The following is a 23,350-nucleotide window of genomic DNA, read 5'->3' on the forward strand; positions in this document are numbered from 1 at the left end:
CTGGCAACCTCCAAAACCCTGTTAAGTCTCACAAACATTGAGGTCACCAATTAGCTTCACTAATGCAGTAATTATGCATTTATGCTGCAGTATAATGCAGCAGAGCCATTCATCTGGAGTTCTGTGGTGATAATTTTTTTTCTGTATAGTACAGCAAGAACAACTTTTCAGCCTGTAAATGCAGAAGTGAACCCTGGAATCATCTTTACACACTGGAAAGGGGATGCTCCCTCCTCCCAGCCCTATGTGCCCTGGCCTCCATTCAATCCCCAGCGTTCCCTCGTGATGGCTCTGGGAACCCGGTAACGGAAGCAGCTGCATGGACCTCCAAAACGTTCATAGAGAGGCAGGGACACACATTTCCTTCTGCAGACATTCTAGTTTGAACAGTTCTGTCCTTAACACCTGATGTTTCCTTGCCCCCCCCGTGCATATGAAGAAACCAAACCAATGAAAAATGGATATTAAAAATAACCTCCAAGAGGAGATCAGGCTACTCTCAACCCAACACTCCCCTGAGCCAGTTCTCTAGCTGCACAAACAGCTCTACTGACATAGCTGAGAGGGTGGAATGGAGGCAGGAACAAGTGGCCACAGCCTGCTTAAGTCGGTACTACCTCTGAAAAATGCATGTGAAATCATGCCTTATCTCTTCTGACCGGTAGGAGTTTGTGCAAGCAAGCAGGCAAGACCCAGCTTAGGCAGAAAGACTTAAGGGGAAAGACAGGGAGATATGCACACTATCTTAAGGATAATCTCCCCTTCCAAGCTCCTCAGTTAGCATTAGAATCAAAGGACTTTTCTTTAGCATTTTCACCTGACTGTCCACCTTCCTCCCTTAAAGCTGATGGTGCAGGTAGCACTACAGCACCCCTGTCCCTGCTCCTCCCTCCAAAGAGGGACACTGCAGGCAGCCCTGCAGAACCATTGTGCTGCAGGGGGTGTACCACCTTTCCAGAAAACCTGGCAAATCCTGCTGAAGGATGAGACAGGAACATATTTTTCCAGGCCTTCTACATCCCCTCAGCTGCTTAGTCCTCTACATCACCACTTCACTAGCACAAACCCCACAAAAACAGGTCCAATGACACTGACAAATTAACTGACCTCGAAATAATGAGCTTCCCTCTCCCGTCTTGCCTGTAGGGAAGATCTGTTTTTAAGTAAAAGAAAGGCCATGTGGAGGAGAATAATGTTGTACTCTCTGGATTAGGTTTTAATTGGATATAATTAGAGCCTAAAAAACCCCCCAAAAAACAACAAAACAAACCTTCCCATGCAAACTCCCCCCACCAGTCTAGTATCTCATTCCACCTGGTCATCTTTCCTGAAAACAAATATATTTGTCTTCTCATGTTACACTCGTGTATAGAGCCCAAGGGATTTGTTTACTTTTTATTTCCTTTTCAAACTCTTACCTACCACCTATGAATTTTCTAAACACCTTAACCAGAAACAGATCATAGGCATACCTGCAACAGGGCAACTGCTGTTACTTGAGGGTACGTGCTCTGCAAGTGCTCTTATGTTCCTCACAGTGGTAACAGCAGCAGTGCTACAGAGAGCAAGGGATGAAGGGCATTAATGCTCCAGTCTCAGTAGCTTACACCTATGCCATACTGTTCCTGTTGGGAAGGAAGGATAGTCCTGTAGCTTAGGAGCATCCTAGACCCAGAGAGGAACGACTTTTGCCCTACTTTCTTACATGAGCTACGTTTCCACTGCACCGTTTTTCTGTTTCAAAGCTGACTGTGGTATGAAGTTGCTCTTCAGCCTACCCCCATATTCCCCTCCCGCTACCGTTAACTGCCCTTGATCTGCTGCAGCCTAGTTTCTGACCCTTTGCTGAAACTACTGGCAACTAGGCTCAGCCAGGGAGTAACTTACGGGCCCCTTTCACCTTTGAGCAGTTCTGGAACTGCCCATTGCTTTGGGATGCCCTGGGCAGTTAATATGGTTCCCCTCCCAACTTGATGACTGCTCTTTCAGCTGCTCCTCCCTGCCTCACCAGCATCCCTCAGGGCTCTGTCCTTATTCCCTTCCTTGCACTTCAATCGTTGACTGCTCTTATCTGGCCACCTAAGGCATTAGCTCCCATCCCCGCTCGGATGAACTCCCAAACTCCTCTTTGTTACCAACTCCTACCACGATCAGTTTAAGTTCATGTCAGAAACTACCTCTGCACTACTCCGCTGTCAGCTGATGTTTGAAAAGGCCGGGACTAAAATTATTCTTTTAATCTTCCTCCTCTGAACCGTCCCGTCTCTTCCCTATCAGGGCAACCAACCCTGCTGTCTTCCTTTGTCGGATGATCTCTTTCTTTCACTCCTTGACAGGCAGGCTGTCACCAAGCCTCTCTCAGTCCCATCTCTCCAACACCAGGCTCCTCCTCTCTACCCCCTTTGCCACAAAGGCCCTGGGGAGCCCAACGACGGCCTGCGCCTCCGCAGCACCAAGCGTAGCTGAGGTTACAGCCACGACTGGGGTGCTCCTACCTGCACCGGGGCAGCCGTAAAACAAAACTGCCATCTCCTCCTTGGCCTCTGCAGTCTCCCGCCCTCCATCTTCCTTGCCCCGTTACTCTCCCCAGCCGCCTCCTGCAGAAACACTTAATAACCCGAGCAGGTAAAATGGCCTTCCCGCCTGGCTGCCTCACGGCGGCTCCTCGGCGCCGCACAGCAGCAGGCCGCCGCCACGCTCCCAGCCAGGCCCCGGCCCTCGCACCAAGCCACCTCGCCGCCATCGCGGCAACACGGACACCGGCTCTACCCGGCAGCGTGCCGGGGCGGGCAGGGAAGGGGGTAAATAAAAACAACCCCTGGTTTTAGGCCGATCGGCACGAAGCCTTGATGGAATCGGACACACGCTGGGGTGGTAGGAGAAGAGCAAGCCGCGGCCTGCGCACCAAACGACAGCTCCCGCCGCCTCTCCCCACCCCGACACAGGCCCCTCTCCCGTCGAGCCCTCCGCTGGCTCTGTCTCGGTCCTGCTGCCTGCCCCGCGGTGGTCCGGCACCACGGCCGGCGACCCCGGGCGCCTCCGGGAGGCAAGGCGGCGGGGGGGGGGGGGGTCTTCCCACTTCCCCCGGCCTCTCCCGCCTCGGGGCGGGCTGCTCCGCACGCCTCGCCGCCGCCAGGCCCGGGTCCGGCCGCCACGGGCCCCCGCCGCCGTGCGCCCGCCCGGGCGGGAGAAGGGCTGCGGCGGGCCCGGGACCGGCGGGAGCGGGCGGTTTCCACCTCCTCCTCCTCCTCCGGCGCCAGTACTGGGAAAGTTACTTTTTAACCCCGGGCGGAGGCGCCGGTCTCGCCGGGCAGCCGCGGGCCCGCCGGGGCGTCCCGCCGGGAAAACAAGGTCAGGGCGCCGAGGCTGAAAGCGGCGCACGCAGCGGCTGGGCCGGCCGAGGCTGGGCAGCACCCGGGCAGGGCACGGCCGGGCCGGGGCCCTTCCTCCCCCGGGACGGGCCCGGGGCGCCGCGGGCCTCTTGCCCTGCCCGCCCGGCAGCGGCCAAGGGGAGGAAGATGGCCGTGTCCTGCCCGGGATAAAAGCCCTTTGTTGCGCTAACACAAAAGGCAAGAAGCACTTTTCGTCCGGGGCCTTCGGCGGGCGGAGGCCGCTCCGCTCTTCTAGGGCGAGGAGATCTCCTTCCCGAAAAGCGACCCTCGAGGTGAGGGGGGGGGGGGGGGGGGAGAGAAAAAAAAAAGAAGAAAAAACTAAACTAAAAGGGGACTATAAAAAAAGTCGCGAAGCCCCACAGCCCGCTGGAAAGCGAGGCGGGGGGCGGCGAGCCGCAGCCTTGTCCTCGGGCGCTCCGGGAGTTGCTGTGCCGCCCGGTGCGGCGTCGCTGTAGGGAGGGAGAGACGCCGTCCCGGCAGGTCCGCGTCCGCCACCGGAGAGGGGGAAACACAACCAGCCAGACGGGCCGGCCAGACCCGCGCAGCGGGAGCAGCGGCGTGCCTGCGATCACTTACTTGTCCGTCTCTTGTGACATGTTTGATCCAATGAACTCTCTCCCCTTTTCCCGGTGCCTCCGTCTCCCTGGCGGAACTGGACTTTCAGGTCTGTGCAGGTGAAGGTGTGTGTGAACGCCCGGGACGGCAGAACCAGAGCTACTGGTAATTCTGCTTTCCTTCCCCCCCTCTCCCGGCTCCGCAGCCAGCCGCTGAGGTAGGACAGGTAGAGCCCCCTCCCCCTCGCATGTGGGGAGCGGCGGGGCTGGGGCGCCGGCGAGGCTCGGCAAAGCTCGGCTCGGCGCGGAGAGCGGCCGGGCCGGGCGCGCACAGGTAACTTTCCCGAGCGGCGCTGGATTCTTTCACTAAAGGAGCGGGGCAGAGGGACGAGCCGCCAGCTGATTGGGCGGCGCGGGCCGGCAGGTGCGCTGCCATTGGAAGAGGCGCGCACAGGTAAGGCTGCCGCCGAGCTCCAGGTAACGCACCTCGCGCCCGCGCCGCGCCGGGAGGCAGCCGCGGGGGCCGCCGCCGAGGGGAAGGGAGGGAGGAAGGGGGAGCCGGCGCTGAGGCGGCGGGCAGCTCCGCCGTCAAACGACCCCTCCCTTCCCCCGCCGCGGACGGAGCGGGCCGGCCGGCCGCGCTGAGGCGGTGAGGCGAGGCGCAGGGCCGTCGGTGCCTCGCGCGGCGGCGGGCGGCCGGCCGGCCGGCTGCTGAGGAGAGGCCCCTCGCGTGTGGCGGGGCGCGACGGAGCGGGGCGGGCCGGCGGGGCAGCTCCTCGGCGAGCCTGCCCCTCGGCGAGCCGGCCGCGCCGCGGTCTGCCTGCTTCGTGCGCCGGGCCGGCGGCGGAAAGGGGTAGCCGTGCCCAAAATGCCCCGGCCGCCGCTGGCCCGTGGCTGTCGTTGCATGGCGCCCAGGGAGGCGTCGGCCTTCGCAGGACAGTTTCGTAGGTAGTTTTTTTTGTTGGGTTTCAGGGTTGGTTTTTTTCTTACTTTTAGTTTGGGTTTTTTTGTTGGGTTTTTTTATTTGACCTTACCCATGGTCGGGACTAGCTGGGTTTGACGTTGGTGAATGTCTTGGTGCAGAAGGCATCTCACGGCAGAGGGATGAAGTGGCGCCAGGAGGTGACACCCACTGCGTGGGTCTGAGAGCTAACAGTTGAGCTGGGGGGGTTGAAGGGTCTGTTTTGTCATCAGGGGAAAGCTGGAGAGAAAATGGGAAAGCTGGAACGGGGTGTTTATTGAGGAGGGCTCTGTTATGCAGGGGCGAAGTGGATGGAGAGGGCCGTGCCGTCAATCTGTCGGTCACCCGTCAGTCCGGTACACCCTACTGCGTACTTTGCCTGAAGACCTAAGTGGGCTTACGAGGGACAGGGTCGGGCTGTGTGGGCAGCAGCTTTGCCCCAGATGGGGAAGGTGAGGAAGAGGGCCTCTCCCCCCATTGAGTCAGTTTGAGAAGAGGGAGTGGAAGGGTAGCAGAGAGACTTCCATCTGCTCTCTCCTGTTCTCAGTCCCCATTCCTCCACCAGAGACAGGTCAGGACCCTGCTAATTCTTCCTGCTACCACCTGTCCTCCTGGAGATGCCTTCCTGTACTAGGCACCCAACTTGACTGCTGATAACCTCTGCTGTACAAATAGTGCTGTATTTTTAAAGAATGCACCATTATGTGGGGTAGGCCATTGTATTACTTAATGATCTTTGCAAGACAATTAGCTGAATGATGCCAAAACCATCAAATTTATACTGTCTTAGGTGAAGGCATTTTCTATTTTTTACCTTTGTTTTTACCTGACAGGGGAATGTAGTAGAAGGGATATTCACAGAAACATGTATTTGTATAACCAAATATATACATATACATACATATATAAAACATGTAGTATTGCGATCTGGGGCCTGATCTTCTTTCACCTACTCCTGCAGTTGAAATCAAACTTGACCCTGTAAAGTCTTTGGTATTATGGCATCGCCATCAGGCACAAATATCTAAGACTGGGTCTCGGGCCTTATCTGTATTCAAAGTAACTAACCAAATCAAGCTAATTCAGTATAAATGAGTTCTAAGTCAATTTAAACATAGCCCCATGAAGATTTCCGTCACTTTAACTAAACGGAATTAGAAAAATACTTTAGCTAGATTAAAAATACTTTGGTTGAGCACAAGATATTAGTTAGACTTTCTCTTTCTCCATTCACTAGTCACAGGAAAGAAACATTATTATACAATCTGTAAATCCAATCAGAAGTTGCTAATGTGGCCTGAATTTTGAATAACAAATACCGGTATTGAACTTGTGGGCTGTTATTCATAACAACACGTGTATGAATTATTTTGTATAATACATTTTGAGGAAGCCATAAGGCTTCATAAAACACAGAAGAGAAACAGAGTAATTTATTCATTACAAATAATGCAGTCATTTTGCATACAGAATTACTATGTAATCTTAAAACAAGTTGAGCCTCTCAGGCACATTACTGTGAGATACTGTGAGTTGTTGTGGAGAAATAGTGTTAGAATGCTGTAACAGTTTAAGTTAGTGAAGCCCCCCTGTTAACTGCAGAAATGATAAGGTTTCTTTTCCAAATATTTGTTATGGTGAAAGAAACTTTGAGACCTGAAAAGATTACCTGTTTGAGCACCATCAATAGGATTAACGCCAATTCGGGTATCCTCTTTCTCTTTTTTAATTTTTCAATTATGAGAAACATTTGGATGTTGTTTTTTCCACCCTGTTTTTTCCTGCATGAAATGTATAGGAAGAAGGAGAGGAAGATCAGTGAAGAGCACTTTTGAAAATGCCACCTTCCCCAAGGTAGAAACGCTGCTGATGTGTGATTTTACAAGAAAGAAAACTGCATTTGATGCCATCTGCAGTCCTGGACCAAACCCAAACTGTAACTCAAACTGAAATGGAGTTTGTTGTTCTAGTACTGGGTCAAATACAAAACTGCCTTTAGCAGCCTGCTCTCAGGAGAGATTCTCTTAGAATGAGGTAGTCGGGAGACTGAATTACTGCTCGCCGTCTTACGTGGTGTTCCAAGGTCAAAGTTAGGAATATAAGTGGAAATGCAGAAATGAACTCTTTGATTTGAGGTTGTTGGAGATGACAGCTGTTGTTTAGCTGGGACTTGCTTAGATGGAAGAATATACCTTGAAAATTATTTTAACTAGGTAGGTAGGCATAGGGCTCATCATTTTCTGGATGAGCCTTTTGCTTCAGACTGCAGACTAGAATCAAATTGAAAGTGTTGGAGTCCACTTCTGGCAGAGCAGGTCAAACAAGTCCTACCTAATCCAGCCTGATGCTCATTCTTCATGATCTACAAGATTATTATAAACTAATCTGTTAGTCATTGAAAAATCAGCTAATGTTATTTCTGGCCAGACCAGTCTCGCTTCCTGTGGAATAAAGGCTGTGTAGAGCAAAAGTGAAATAATCATGCAGTACATTATTGAAAATCTAGGACTTGCCTTTGGTGTGTACAGGAAAAATTTAAAATAGTAAACTGCTGGGTTTTGTACTGTGCTTGCTTCTTTATTTTGCGCAGCAGCTGATAGTTTTTTGTGGCATTGTAAGGATTCAGTGTAGAATTCAACTGTCTAAAGCTTTACCTCACATTTACACTATTTACTCCATAGCAGCTAGCGTCAGTGTTGTTTGGACTTGCCAGCACTGGGTAAAGGAAATAGAGTGTACAAATAAGGCTTAACTAGGCTTACTAATTGCACTAAGTGCTTAAAATATCTTTCAGAAAACTATTAAAAGAAGTCTATGAGATAAAAGATATTAGGGAGATATTTATGTCAAAACAATGTTGTAAAGCACTTCAGTGAGAGAGCAGATGTTTGAAAACAACTGTTTTCAGTAGGCAACAATTACCACATATTTTTATTTGTGTCTGTCTATGTCATTGATGACTGTTGATATAAAATGTACTCTCACAGTAAGTTCAAAGACAACCACCTACCTACTAATTTTGTGATATGCAACATTTACCGGTAATCCTCCCTATAGCCTTTCCTTTGTAGTCATCTTCTGTATGAAACTATATTTATTGGAATTTGTGCAGACCTTGATCCTCAAGTGACTTCAATGAAACCGTCATGTACATCAAAATAAGCTTAAAAGATTTCACTGCACCCCTCCTATACCCCAAACAGATCATTCTTATGCTCTAAGAATGAATTACGCCGCACTGTTAACTTTAAGAAAGTAATTCTAAGTAATCAAGATCCTGATAACAGTTTACTTCTAAAGCTTCACAATGAAACTATAAAAGTCCTATCAGAATAGAAGATTTTGTGATTAATGGCAAGTACTCGTGGATTTCTGTCATGCTGCCTGGAAACTGCAATTTGTGCTCCCCAAACAGGTCTGCTGGAAGCCCTTTAGCAACCTCAAGCTCTCAGGTGCCTCCACATCATGTATAACAGCAGCAGTTCAGCAGTGTGGAGGACCATGGAATATCAAGTATTTCCTGGCCACAGGGTAAGGTGTGGAGCTGAGCATGGCACTTTCTGTTTGAAATGCTGATTTGCATTTCTTTTAGATTCATGAAAGCAGTATGGAAACATGTAAGAAAAAAAGGAGGGGCTTTATTTTTGTTTTGCTTATTATGAGTGTAGAATTCATGGTTCTGAAAGATGTCAAAGTTATGACTACCCCATATATCTGCAACGCTGAGCTTAGGCAGTACGGCACACAGTGTTGTTTCAGCTTAAAACAAGAGAAGTCATTTTTAGTGATGAAAATAGCTCACAGCATGGAAATCCTTTCAAGATTGAGACATTGAGACAGCTAAGAAGGTGGCAAAGTCTGACAATAGATTGGAATATTAGGTTCATACTTGATTAGCAGACATTAAAGTACCAATCCATTTCATAAAGATTACTCACAGTTTTGGAACCAATTCAACAGAATTTAATATAGAATGATACCTTTTCTGCAGATGCTTTGATCTACCTGATAGCGTTTTTTAGTGATTCACTCAAGCATTTTGAAACATTGGGAAAATACAGTTAGGTCACCTAATGACGGTAATTTTGCTTTTAGTGTAAAACCGTAGCGTGAAAAAGAATAAGAAGGCATCTCTGAAAGACAATTTAATGTGATGTGGGATCTGGGACTCTGGAAATACGTTAATTAAGCTGACATTAACATTGTGTGATGTCATTATGGGGCAGAGCTAGAGAACCTAAATAACCTGACCTGTGAAAAAAATGTTAAGAGTGCATCTTCCTGAAGCTTTGCCCAGCTTCCTGTGTTAATCAATGGGATCTTTGCATCAGCATAGAACAAAACTGCAAATTCATAGATACATTTTGAGTAATCCTAATTTGAACTATTTTGGGATGAAGGTAAAATGCTATTAGTTTATTTAGGTTGTGAACAGTTCCTGGGGAATGCAAGAAGAAAATTGTCCTAATACCTATATATCCTTCTCTTCTTTAATTACTAGAACATTTTTTTTACTTGCCAGTAGTAGTTTAAAACCAACTTTTTCTCAAAATTAAAGTTTTTCCTCTTCCCTCTTTCTTTTCCTCTTCCCTCTTTCTTTTCCTCTTCCCTCTTTCTTTTCCTCTTCCCTCTTTCTTTTCCTCTTCCCTCTTTCTTTTCCTCTTCCCTCTTTCTTTTCCTCTTCCCTCTTTCTTTTCCTCTTCCCTCTTTCTTTTCCTTCTTTATAACACAGAATTCCTTCAGTTGTACAAAATGAGCCCACAGTTGTTCCTGGCACTGCAGTGGGTGCCTGGGGGGAGGTGGGCTGACCCTCTTTAAGTTCCATGGAACCCTGGACTGAAGGGTTCTCAGTGGGGAGTGGAAATGGCCAAGTCTGTGTTTGCCACTGAGGCTGCTGCTCCCAGCTATCATCAGTCAGTTCTTGAACCATTATGACTTACAGAGCATCATTTTAAAGGAATTTGAGATAGGGATGTGATCAACACGTGGAAAACCTAAGAGCTTCAAATGTCTTTGCGTTGGTTATAAGCATGTTGAGAATTTAAAACAATGTAGAAGCTCCACAGGTCTAAAATATTATACTGCAATAATAAGGATTCTAAAACCAATGACGAATGTGTCTCTTTTTGCTCTAACAGTCTGTCCTAAAATAGGTGTAAGTGTTCCAGCATGCAGAAGGTGAAAGATAGCATATAAACAATTGCTTGTTTACTTTTCCCACACTCAGAACTAGAGTAAATGCAGCCCAAAGAATCCACAGAAATACTTTCCAATCAGAGCAGCAGGAGTTGGGAAACAAAGCTGTGGACATATCATCCTGTTTGCTTAAAAACAATGCGGTTTTCCCTCAAAATAGGTCAATACTATAATCAAATAGCAAGGTACTTAAGAAATCACAGCAAATGGAAAAAGCTGCTTTCAGAATCTGCTGAATAAGAGGTGGGGTTGATAGCCCCTGGGCTGTTGCTCATTTATCCATGTGGCTGCCCTCAGGAGCAGGGAAATGTTATTTTATTTGAAGGGCAGAGGATAAAGAGGATTGTCTGGTGGCACAAAAGGAACCAGTGTTGGAGCCAGGAGATCTCTGCAGTGCCTTGTTCTATGGAAAGGTCACTAGACCCTGTGTCTCTGTGTTTCTGTTTAAGCTTTGTCAGCTCTGCTTTTAGTACCTTTACAGACAGGTGTAGCGGTGTCACTTTCTACTATTTGTTGTTATTCTCTTTTGAAATGGAGTATTTCAGAAGACTCCAACTGGTTTCATTCATAAACATAAAGGCAGTATATAATATTACTCCATCAGGCTTTTTGGGCAGTGGAGGATCAGAGCTTGTTGACATAATCTTTGGCCTTTCTTACTGCCAGGGTTTGGTTCTTCAGTGCTCAGGACCTTCAAGATAATTTAGTCCATGGCTTGGGGAAGACCCCAGTTCTAGATCCCCTGCAGCTGCTTCATCAGCCTGTCCTATCAGGTTCACCATCTCAGTGATACCATGTTTATACAATGCACATGCCCTGCATGCACCTACAAGCCTGCTTTATCTCTACTCAGACTGCTGTGAGAGTAGGTTTTGCTATTCCTCTGCTGTTGGAAGGACTTCCCTGACACCCAGGGAGATGTGGTAACTACTCTCTCTCGTTCTGCCCGTGTGTTGTGGGATAGCCAGACCCAGGAATTGGGCTCTCAGTGCGTCACTTTAATGTGCTGGTTCCAAGTTCCTTTACACCTCATTTTTCTTTTGCAGTATCTCTGTTACCTGTGTGCATTATTACACTGCCTAATCCAGTATTAATTTTTTTAATTGTTTTTTTTAATGCAGATTGGAGTTGCTATGTATTTCCTAATCATTTAGCTGGGTTCCATGGCTGTGACATATGCTGTTTTATAACCTTACCTTCGGTTCTCTGAGTCCTTTGTTTAAGAGAAGGATCAGACAAAACATCCGTGTTTTCTCAATTCATTCAGGATGCAGAAACTTCTTACCGTGTCATGCCCTGGACACTGTGTGTAAATAGGAGTTGCACTGCAGATTTTGCTTTGTTTGTTTCAGTACAGAAAGCAAATCTCTTAAAATAAACAGATTTATGTCTGTGCTTTTCCCTTACAATTTTGTTTCTTTTGCCTTTTCCCAAGTAAGTGGAAATCTTAGCTTCAGGAATAAGCAAGGTGAAAGCATTCTGTAGTGAAGTTTTATGTGGCTCCAGGACAGAGATACTGAGTATTTGCTTGTCTCTGAGTTGAAAACAGTACCTGGAGATGGCTGTTTGTTTATATGGAGTGTTTGGGTGTGAGGGGCAAAGCAGGCAGATTTACATTTACATTTCTGTACTGCTTTTTTCTCTAGCTCCCACACATGAGCAATAGCCCTGCGGGGAAGGGTGGGGGCGAGATGTGTATGTTGCTCCTTATTCCACCACAAACTTTGCTCTGAGTACTAGGACTTCTCAGGGGAAAGCAAACCCTGCTTTACCATCATTGGGGGTATAAATCACTCCTCTGCATAATCAATACCACGGTTAAGGTGCTTGGGGAGAGAGGCAAAATCATGTGCTTGGGCTGTGTCATTCCAGAGTAAACTAGGTGCAGGAGGACACATTCAAAGGTTCAGGAAACCTGTGTGAGAGGGAGGCCAAACTGACACCCTGGAGTCTCCTAGCCCCAAGGCAAAGACATTTGGTATCACGGAGGAGTTGCTCAAGCTCTCACAGCGTGGGCACCAACTGCCAGAGACAGTTCCTGACCTGTGAAGCTTTCAAAGGAGGTGCACAAGGCAGACGTGGAGGTAGGTGCAGCACCTCTCCATTTTATACGTGAGGTTTTTGAGCAACAGACTTGCCAAAGGTTATGTGGGGAATATGTGCAGAGCCAGGAATTTATTACCCCTTGCCCAAATCTCAGGCTGATGCCAGATGCAGACAGGTAGTTTGCTGAATGCTGCAGCCTGACTCCTTGAAAGTACTCTTGCATTCCCAGTGATACCAGTGAGTTCCCCAGTTTAGAATACATTTATTTTTAAACTGCACAGGCAGGGATTGCATGTTTTGACAAACTCATGCTGGAGTGTTGACTGCCTTGTGGATTCTTAGCCCCTGAAACATCATCATGCCTAAGTGCTCATTAAACCTGCTGCCTAGCAGAATCCTTCAGCCCTCCTGTGGGCTCCCAGGCAGTGCCTGAGAGAGTGCAAGACGCCTTTGTCAGTCTAGCTTTGCCCCTTTTTTGTTTAAATTACTAGCAAAGGTGAAGGGGGAAGACAATTCAGGGTGAATTGCACTCACAAAATAGACAAACTGCATTTGAAATGTAGGATTTTAAACCCAAATGTCTATCTCATTTTATCAGAGGTAATTGGTTCAGCCTATGTGCAGCATAGGTTGAATTGCAAATGTTGCACTGATAACTCTAAGCTGACATCAGTATCTACACAAGACAACATGATGTGGTATCATAGTTGGCTTGAGGGGCAGGTCTTATCTTGGGTGGAGTGGAGTTCATTCTCACCAGAGTTTTATAACTCTTGATAAAATCTTTCTCAGTCTTATGAAGTGCAGGTGGTGGACACTGAGCTTGGTACCACAACACAGTGGAGCAGGAAGTAATCCGTAACAGGGATTCCCATGGTATCCCCAAGGTCACAGCAAGGAGCAGGCAGCAACTTGAGTAAAAAGCAGGACACGAGAATGTCAGAAGGTCCTGTCACCCTGGCTCTCCTGGGATCTTGTTTGTAAGGCAGGGGGGGACAACTGTATGCTTCAACCCTCCTTCTTACAGTGAAGTTGAATAAAGCATATTTTGTTGAGATTCCTAACAGATAAATGTATTGGAGTCACCACTGGTTGGCTTAGCCAAGTAGAAGAGCATGTGGCTGCCCAAAGGGGCTTTCTCTCTTACCCTAGGTCATGCATTTCTGCCCTCTTGTGTCACAGCAGCAGCCTTGCTCTTTCATCTTCCTGAAAACTGGTTTGGTTTGGTTTTTTTAATAGGGTTAGTTTTCAGGCAGGTAAGTAGGCTGGTTGACCCCCTAAAACTCCATTCCCAAACTGCAGGAGTGCTGGAGCCAATAAAAGGAAAGGGATGGTAGTTGTAGGGCAGGCCCACCTCTTTTGGCAGCAGCCTGATTTTAGCTTTAACTTAAAAGTGATTGTGAAAGTGCATGCAAAGCAGTCTTTTCTTTTCGGGGTGAGTGAAAGCCTTCCAGGTGTAAGCATGGGGAATTAATTACAGCATTTGCACAGCCCAGTTCTGCTGGAGTCTCACACATGGCTGGCTCACATGATGTCTCTCGGCATTAGAGGGACATGGCATCACCGGCAGCTCTGACAGCATCTGTTTCTTGAACCTTTCAGCCACCTGCAGTGGCTGGAGTGGTGGTGAATTTCTGCCAGCATCAGCGTCACTGTAGACCCAGTGAAGCTTCTGAATTCATAGAAGTGTATGGATGAGTACAGCTATCTGATCAAGAAGGCATTTTATAAGTCACAGGTGAAATGGCCATCTTTTCTTCAAAAGATGTATGTCTAAAAGGTGGTGTGCCTGGTTTTTTTAGACAGTATTACAAAGAATGTCAATCATTCAAGTTGTCCTTTGCACTGCATCTCCATTCTTGCTTTAGAAGTGACTTCACAGCTGGCTAGTGCTCAGATTCTGTTAGCTTTAGACAGTAGATGCCTGGAGTTAAATTCGATGCTTTGGCCCTCCAAACTCTGCCTTGCAAGATGGGGGGTGGGGAGGGGGGAATTTTGCCTTGATCTGTGCTGTTCCCTTTGGGTTCCAGATCTTCCATCAGGGCAGGGAAAAGGAAGGGAGACCAAGGATATCTGCAAATCTTCAGTGTAAACAAGGCCAATTATACACACACCAATTACCTCAGTGTAAACAACCAATCACACTATAATGAGGAGAACCTTTTGAGCCTGAGGGTGCTTTGAAGTGCCTCTGCTCAGAGATTGCCTGTTAATGCAGAGAATTGCACCAGCTCTTGGCTCAGGTGAGTACAGTTTGGTGGCAATGAGAATGGAGCTGGGCATATTGGGAGCTGGATGCCCTGATATGACAATACAGTAGTTAAAATTCTAACACCATTGAGGCAGTAGCCAGTGGCAACCTGGCTGTAGGCTTTCCTGTATCAGCCAACATATCACTGGTGGCAGTGTGAAGGAATTGGAATTTTTTGTTACATGAATGTGTAGTCATTGCCTGTGTGTCCAGGAAACTGCTTGACCTGCACTTTACTGACCAGTCACTTTCCCAGTAAGTCTGCAGCCTCCTCTGGCTTTAGGTCTCTCTAAGCCCCAAATGTTATTTTCTCCTTTGAAGCACTATACTGCTTGTTCAGAAGGCCTGATCCTGTGGTGGATGGAGTCCACTGATGATTTTTCTAATTTTGTGAGCTGCTGATCAGGCCCTATAGGGTTGAATTCAGTCTGTTTGCAGGTGAATGCTGCTACCTGTGTGATGCTGATGGCTGCAGCAGGTTCCTCAGCCCTGGTCTCTGATTCTAGAAGAGGAATCAAACACAACGGGTTCTTCGCAGGCTCTTCTCCCCATGCCACATGCCTGCTCCTCTCCTAAAGTTCCCTTAACATTCACCGCGTACAGCCCCTGTTCAGGCTGGGATCGACATGCTGGTTTTGCCCTCCTGTGTTCAGCAGCCCTGTGTCATCTACCTCTAGACATGACATATCTGTGCAATAAGGGCAGACACTTCTGCATGTGCAGAAGTAAATTCCAGTTTTGTAGCAGCACCTACTTCTCGCATTTTCTGTGAAAGAATACAAGTCATACCCAGGTTAACATAAATGTGTCTGACTCTCAGCTGGGAGAGGATTATGTCAGTTTAGGGTAATAGCTGCTAAATAATAGACATGCAGATACTCTTTAAATTGGTTTAATTTATGTCTGCTGGCCCTAACAATTGGAAGAAAAGATAAATATACACAAAGCATTCAAAGCTTGGGGTGTTATGATGCTAATTGAAAAGTCACCAAAGGAAGCCTGAATGGTGTGTGGGAATCTTAGTGCATGAGATTAGTGGCTAATTAGTGGCTGGGAGTTGGTGTGCACTCCTCTGAGCTATCTCACACTGAGCACAGGCAGCTTGGCCCATGCAATCAATTCTTGCCCCTGATACCAGCAATGAAGCACCTATTGTGGACAACAGACAATGTGATGATGGGAAGATACAAATAGTGTCAGCACTGTAGCAGCCTCTCCTAACATGCACAGAAGCAGTGTCAGAGATACTGCTGTCTACGTGGCTTGCTGTGTTGTGAGCCACAGCAAAGATACAGGCATTTGAGAACTGAGCTTTTTTTTTTTTTCTTTTTAACAAATGCACAAGTCTTGTTATCTTACTTTCTGCCTCTTTCATGCCATGTTTGCAGCAGATGACAGAACGCACTCTGGAGGGCCTGAGCTTCAAACCCTGCTTTAGACTCTGAAGTGAATGCATACAGGTGGTGGCACCCCCTTCCTTGCATCGTGTTTTAGAATCGTGACATTTAAAAAGGAGAGGTTTCATCTGTCTTTCAGTGTCCCGGTATTTCTCTCTCAAGCTTTTCCCTGGTGTACAAATGAAGTATAAGAATCAGAGATTTAAATAATATACTTCTGTCAAATGATTCTAAGAGTTTGGCCTTTAGAAAGAGACATGCAGAATTGTAGGAATTGGTGTTGCTGATGCATCACTGACACCGCTGAACTAATCAGGGCTTTGATTAGGCACACATCTATTTTTCTCAGTTGTTTTGCATTCATTTGTGAGGATCCCTTATTTATTTCTTCATTTAAGAAGGCTGTTTTGTAACTGAAGAGTTACATGTTTTCTTCTTTTCCCTACATTTGCTTTTCCAAATCTGAAACAAGTGTAAACACAGCTTTAAACTATTCCACACCCTCTCAATTAAACTAACCAGTATTAAACTTCACGCAGGCATCAAATAGCAATACTGGGATGGTTCACTTCTGAACATTACAAGAAAACTTTCTTTCCATGTCACTAGCTCTCTGAGTAACGCACTTTTGCTCAAGCTGGAGTCAGAAGTGGGATAACGTAAGAAGCCTGTGGTCACAGGCAGTGGCCTGGGATTGTGTGAGCTAGTGGCTGTAGTCAGCTTTTCTGGCGATCAGTGCATGGGCACTTCTAGGCCAGTTTCCTTAACCCTCCAGTCGATCAACCCTCTTCTCCAGCTGTTGAGAAGAAGCTAAATCATCCATGATCTCCCCAGTAAGAGCTAACTACAAAGAGGACATCCTTCATATAGTAGCCATGTTGTAAAAGTGATGCTATGGGGAGAGGTAAGGTTTGCCAGCAGAGCTAATATCTTGTTTGATCACATACGTATTTGGGAAAAGTTAACAGACTTTCAGACACAGAAGTTCTTCTACAGGTCTGAAAGAGAAAACTCAAACTTTGAGCTGTTCTGGCCCATTCTCAAAAATCCTGTGGAGAGAACAGACACGACAGCCCCAGACAGTCAGCTCTGCCATGGACAAAGCCAGCTTGCAGGGCAGCCCGGAGAGCCCAGGTGCTCCAGGAATCTTAATAGCCTATGCAGAGCAACAAATTCCTGAAACCTTGCTCTTCGTTCAGTAAATGTTTGTCAAAACAGGAATGAGAGATACAGGAAAAATCAGCATTTTCTGGCTAAATTATTTCCAGCTGGTTCTAGGTGGTGTTAGTAATGCAGCTGTCAGTTTTCACATGATGGTTTTTAAACAGACACCCTTTTATTAGTCATCTTTTAAGATATCTTCCCTTTTATCTTAAGCAAAATACATGTGGGTACTGTTACTGATGGTTTCAGATACTACTGTATCTGTACTGTTACTGGACAGTAACATTAAGATACCCAGTGGAAGCTGGTCAGTGCGGCGACTGATGCAGCATGGGAATTTGGTGACAGTACTACAAGCTGAAAGACACTCCATGCTGGAGCCTGGCAAGGAGCTAGGAGCAGATAAGACATCTGTTTCATCTCACTGTGAGGAGAAAAGGGGGAAGAATCCCATATAAAGTATATTCATCTGAATGGAGCTTATGAAGGGACCACTGTTTGCTTGAACAGCTTTTGAGAGGAATCTTAAGAGGACTGTCTGGCCTGGTGGGCAGGTTGCCTCTGCCAAGATGCTGCCTCCTCTTGGGAGCCACGAGAGAAAACATTTGCCCTCCTCCTGGCCAAATCAAAACAGCCCCTTCTCCTTCCCTCCCTCTCTCTGCCAAGCTTGGGGTATCTCCTGCTGCCAGGCGGGGGGCAGCAGGGCTAACACCAACTGCTTCTTCACAGCATCCATGTAAAGTCAAGGCTTGATAATGGTTGTTGGTCCATGGGCTCCTCTTCTCTTGGGGGAATGGCCCTGTCACAAGGGCATCTCAGATAATGCAGGTGGGTGTCAGCAGACCGCAAACAGGCTAGCCATCTCCCTGGAGTTCGGAGGAGGCTCTGGGAGAGGGAGTCATCCATGTAATGATCTCTAGATGTTGTGTCTGATCAGCTCTTGTACTGCTGAGGAGTTTTGTGGGGTTCTGGTAGGCTGTGTGCGAGAGAAGACGACAGGAGAAGGACTCTTCTGTACTTGTTCCTCCTATAAAGAAACTCAGCCAATCATCCCACCACCTATGCTTCTCAACAGGCTGGGAGACAGGCAGATCTGGAAAGGCCTGGAAAACCACTGGAGAAAGTTATTTCTTTCATCCCCTTGCAGGACATCCTTTCTCTTTTAACGTTTTCTGCACAGTAAAGAGAAGAAAAAGGGTGAAGGAGCTAAAGAGAAGGAGCTGCAGAGGAGTTTCCAATTCCTGTAGGAATCTATGCATGGCACGTTGGGTCTGCAGGAGCCCAAAGCTGCGCTCAGCTCCATGAAACCTGGTAGCTCAGCTGTAAATCCCAGGATTTCTTCTGGTTTCTGAGCCAATCCCTCAGCATTTAGAGAAAGGTACTGGACCGAACTGAAGTTCTGCAAGCATGTATGATCTCATGTCAGCTAAAAAACCCTAAAAATCAGCTTAAAGCTCTAGCCTGTTCCAAAGAAAAGCGCCAAACCTCAGTCGGGAGCTTCCATTAAGTTAAAACCAGAAATGCTTCTTCAAATAAAGTATAAAATTTAAATGTTTCTTCAAATGAAGTATAAAAGCTAGTTTGCTTTGCAAATGGTCTAACAGCCGCTTTCTCCAGGTAACTTCCAAAATAAAACTCAGCTATTCCAAAATAAAAAAAGAATTACCTATTAAAAAATTTAAAAATCATCTATTCCAAAGTAAAATTCAGTGTCTGAGTTGACATCTGGGAGATCTGCAGAAGTCTGGCTTAACTGGGGTAAAGCTAAGGTGAGAGACAGGTCAAAATCAAGCTTACCATGGAGGCTATCTGCAACCTTTGTGGAGAAAGATAATCATCTTGCTGAGGAGATCATGTTTCTGTTATTATCAATAACAATCTGGTTTATACCATTTACTCTCCTGTCTTTCTTAGGCTATCATCTCTGACAGCAGGGAGACTCGACACGACACCTAGGGTGATGCTATGATGAGACTGAATCATGTTATTGAATCAGAAGTGTCATCAGATCATATCACGCACTGTGAGAACGTGTAGGTACCACGGTCCTCGTCCCAAAGCACTTACGGTCCAAGCCAGAGAGATTGTAAGGGGGAGGACCATAGTAAAGTAGGGACATCGGTGCTATTTTGAATGTTGTGATTTATAGCTGTATTTTTTCAATAAAGCCTATTTTTTATTTTATTGCATTTTGGTGTACAAGCGTATGAAATCTTACAGATGTTACAGGAAGAGCAGGCTGCCTTTCCGTGTATGCTTCTGCAGGGGAATGCCTTTTCTGTGCAATTAGCCAGGAGGATTGAGCTTTATGATGGAGCAGTTTCATCTGAGCTGCTTTCCCTCACTGGCCTGTTCAGAAAGCGCGAAGGGGGGCGAAGCCAGCCGTCTTTACAGCCTCACCGGACGACAGTAAGGGGCTGCTGCCTATGGCTGTGTGCAGAGACCCTCCTGCTCCACAGGAGCTGATCCTGTTACGCTCGGCAGAGCAAGTCTGAACGGGGTGAAGTGAAGAGGAAATGCCAGTTCCAGCCCTCCCAGATGGCTCCGGGCTACTTCGTACACTAACTTTTACAGCCTCAGGAGGTTTTGCATATTAATTCCTCACCATCCACAAACTGCTTTTGGATCAGCGCTGCGCTGCCGAGATCTTGGAAAGCCACCCCACTCGTGTGGTTCAGGAGATGTGAGCTACGCCGTGTTTATTGGGCTGCCTGCTCTGCTCTCCTGTTTTGGTAATCCTCTGCTCTCCTGCAGGTATTAACACGTACAAGAAAGCTTCGTCACAATATAAACAATAGCCAAACATGCCACTTTTTTTCCGTCTGTCAAAGATACCATCGTACTTTTAAATCAGTCCCAGCGAAAATCGTCAGTGGGGCTGCAGAAGGGTCAAAGGTTTGCTGGTTTAGGATTTCGTGGGAATATATGCTTGTTTGGACTTGGCCCAAGAGCTTCGTTTACCTGTTTGACAGGTAACAATTAGCGAGTAATAGCTCTGCCGGCTGGAATGCGCCTGCGAGGGCCAGCGGGCGCTGGGTTACCTGGTGGGCAGGTGTGGGTGCAGCGCCCAGATAGGTATGTGCATGCACAGCATTCCTGGGAATCAGTTTTCCCTTAAAGATGCAGTGATGACTGCAGGGCACAAAAGGGCTGGGCTTAGCCCAGGCTCCAAGACGTTGAGCTGTTTACAAGGTAAAGAAGTAAAGTAAATAGTGGAAGAGGAGCTGAGGAAAGGGCTGTGAGAAGCGGCTGCCCCTTTTTTTCCTTGCCCGGAGAGAGGAGAGGTTTGATTCTTCCCTGAGAATCTCAATAACTGAGAATTCAGTGCCATTACGGTGTCATGGGAGATAAAAAAGAAGGGAAAAGCTGAGACAGGGTAGAGCCGATTTGAGGAGAAGTGCGCGTCTGTCAGAAAGTTATTTGGACGGGTGGCCGGTGTGGCTCAGGAACGGTCTGTAAGGATCTCGTGTGCACTGCTGCCCAGCGGCAGCCCAGCACAGGCACAGCACCATACAGCAGAGCCGAGAAGGTCACTTGGCACGGTATAAATGTGAAGTGGGGAAACCCTGTATCAATTGGTTTAGAAACAGTTAAACAGGTTATGCGCAGTTACCCACAACTCTGCCGTTAGCAAGAATCCAAGCCTCATGAGTTTATCGAATAAAACCACTTTATCTGTGGCAAATGGCCCCATTTCCAGCTCCTGCAGCAGTCGGGGAAGATTCCTACATCAGCCCCTCCCAAACTCAAGTCCCTAGAGGGAATCTGGTATAAATTATGTAGACAGTCAGGGACTTTGCAGGTGTTTTTAAGATGTTTGATTTTTTTTTTACCACAGCAGGTGACCCTTCTCTTTTAGGAACAGAAAGTTTGCTCCCTCTTTTCACATTTTATTCCCATTTGTGAACAGGTTTCTGTGTTTGTGTATTTCCACTTACGTGTTTCACACTTGACAATTGAGCTATTGTGTTATTTTGGAGAAGCCACATCCTCTTTCCTGGTCTCTGTATTTTCACCTGCAGAGTTGGAGCAGCGAGTCCTGTGTTATTAACCATGAGAGACACGGATGATAAGTACTGCTAGGTATAAACACATGCTATTGTAGATATATATTTACTTATATCACACAGTAATTCCTTTTAACCTTATTTCACTAAGATGACAAAGTATATTGTATTTTTAATAAAAATCATGTCTTTTTTACTTATAAATGGCTTCCCTGGCTGAAAGGACTTTATCCTTGGTGTACTAGTTGATGTCATTTGAGGAAGAAGAAATCCAAGTGTAATTAGAGACCATTTTCCTTGATCTTAAAGGACCCAGCATCACTTTGAGTCATTAAGCATTATTTGTACACTGTTATTTAGTATGACCTTCATTAAGAGGGAGTCTCTTTGCTCACCAGTGTATGGGCCAATAAATGGTCATTAAGCCTGACTACTAGCTGACACAATAGTGAGGTTTGTATTTATTCTCACAAACTCCTCACGAGCTACAAGCAAGCACTACAGAAGCACGGAGACATCTCTGCACTGTGGACCGAAGCGAAAATACAACCCTTTCTCAGAAAGTGCTGAGAAATGCGTGACAAGCGCCTTCCCCCAGGCCACAACCACTGCGTAAGAAGATGCAATTATCTGTCCTGTGTTGGATCAGAGGCTCATACACTGCACTGCACACCTTCGAGAGCCCCTGCCCCGGGCACTTTGGGAAGAAATGAGCAGCACTCTTCCCCTTCTGAGCATCCTCCATTCTGCTTCTGACTTCCTCAGCTGGAGCTTGGATCTACGTCTCTGTGTTTTGCACCTCTGAGTCAACGCTTCAGTTCGTGAATCTGTCTGACCACTGTTTGAACCCCTGTATACTTTTGACCTCCATAAGGTTATGCAGCCATGAGCCCCACAAGTTATGAGGTACTTCAAATAATAATTTTGTTTGTTATAAACCACATTTCTGGTCATGGCATTTGGCATCTATGGTACTGTGTGAAACAGCAGACAAACTGATCCTTCTGTCTCCCATTTATTGCTGACCTCTACAACTTGCAGAGTCCTGCACATTTTGGTGTGTCTTCCTACCATGGCCATTTTGACCTTGTAACATTTCCGATTGCCTCCCCTTTGGGCATGGAGGACAGGAACTGCATGCAATGTTCAAGGTCCGGGGCACTCTCGATTTGCCCAGTGGTGTAACGATGCTTTCTGTTCCTTACATTCCTGCCGTTGCTTCAGCCCTGCTGAGCATGGGAGCAACCTGAGCATGCCAAGCAACACTTTCATCAGACTGCACGGTCATGATTGTGCTGCATAAGTCATGCTGCATAAGCACAAATGCCTCGGAGTCAAGTGAAGAACACTCCTCCCTCCTGCAGCTTTCTCCCCGCCCCTAGGTTTTGTGTCCCTGTGGGGGCTTGATTGCCCCATCGCTTGAAGTGAGTGGAAGGAGTTCCCCTGATTTCAGCAAGACTGGAAGTCCTGGGAGCATCTCTTGTTTATGTCAAGGGGAGCTGCATGGAGAAGCTGAGCCATGGTTAGTGCTGAGTGAGGTGCTCTTCTGGTTCTTGGGAATGGGAAATTTCATGCTCACGGGGAGACCAGACTCACTGAGGTAGAAGAGGAATGAAGTGCAGTACCAGTGGCAGCCTTGTGAGAGAGTTTTGCCTCACGTTTCACTTTCTTAAATGCTTTCTGTGAACGCAGGGAATTCAGCCTTTCAGTTTGGTGCTCCTTTCCGCTGTATCAGCACTTCAGCCAAAACAGCTGTAAACATTTAAAGAGTGGCATCAATTAAAGGTGACTCGGGAACAAATGTGACATGAAGAACTTGGAAAGACTGGAGGAATAGCTATTCTACCAAATGTTTTTCTAAATGGACACCTGGAGGGATGAAGCTATGGAGAGGATGGTTTGGGAGGCAGCCTTCCCACTTCAGCTGTGCAGTCATGGTGATTAAACATACCTTTTTGAAGCACACACTTTTGAAGAGGCTTCCAGCCATCACTGAATGAAGCTTACAATGAATGACCCATTGCGTGTTAAGAGCAGGATGACTCCACCTGCTATTTGGTTTCTGTACAAAAGGCGGGCAGTACTTCAGGCTGAACATGGGGACACTGGAGAGTACGACAAGGGCTCTGTTGTTCACTCGTAACTACCAGTAAAGAGTCCACTAGATAAAGTGGATCATAAATGGCATCTGAAGTAGCCTTTCACCCCAGCAAGGGATATTGCAAGAGAGCAACGTAGGAAAAGGAATTCACCACCAAAGGTTATTCCCAGGCAGCACCACACTGTGTAAGGAGGAAGAGAAAACACGTGGCCTTATTCTCTCTCTGTGAAGTGTTTGTGGAGTTTTTGTCACCATAGTACCGAGTCACCAAATACAGAAAG

At 46.9% G+C, this 23,350-nt stretch overlaps 1 protein-coding gene and 1 long non-coding RNA gene across 9 annotated transcripts in view; one reads left to right on the forward strand and one right to left on the reverse strand.

Annotated features, from left to right (window-relative positions):
- The window catches only part of GRHL2 (grainyhead like transcription factor 2), a 70,839-nt gene extending 66,507 nt beyond the window's left edge, over positions 1-4,332 (reverse strand). For 4 of the 7 annotated variants that reach the window (XM_041123131.1, XM_041123132.1, XM_041123133.1 and 1 more), the window contains exon 1: positions 1,108-1,342. In XM_041123131.1, the coding sequence (XP_040979065.1) occupies positions 1,108-1,322 (215 nt within the window). In that variant the 5' untranslated portion in view covers positions 1,323-1,342. Of the gene's footprint in view, positions 1-1,107; positions 1,343-1,472; positions 3,352-3,968 lie in introns of those variants that run through there. The other 3 variants (XM_041123134.1, XM_030012218.2, XM_030012219.2) reach the window with 3 other exon arrangements.
- Positions 4,333-4,455: 123 nt separating this feature from the next.
- Positions 4,456-19,148, forward strand: LOC115340522. 2 transcript variants are annotated; one of them, XR_003923083.1, is made up of 4 exons: positions 4,456-5,359; positions 6,706-8,438; positions 11,976-12,187; positions 18,876-19,148. It is a non-coding gene; the product is annotated as an uncharacterized LOC115340522 (long non-coding RNA). The 2 variants fall into 2 exon arrangements; XR_003923082.1 differs by lacking the exon at positions 11,976-12,187.
- Positions 19,149-23,350: the final 4,202 nt, after the last annotated feature.

The sequence above is a fragment of the Aquila chrysaetos genome, chromosome 4 (genome assembly GCF_900496995.4).
Source record: "Aquila chrysaetos chrysaetos chromosome 4, bAquChr1.4, whole genome shotgun sequence".
NCBI lineage: Eukaryota > Metazoa > Chordata > Aves > Accipitriformes > Accipitridae > Aquila > Aquila chrysaetos.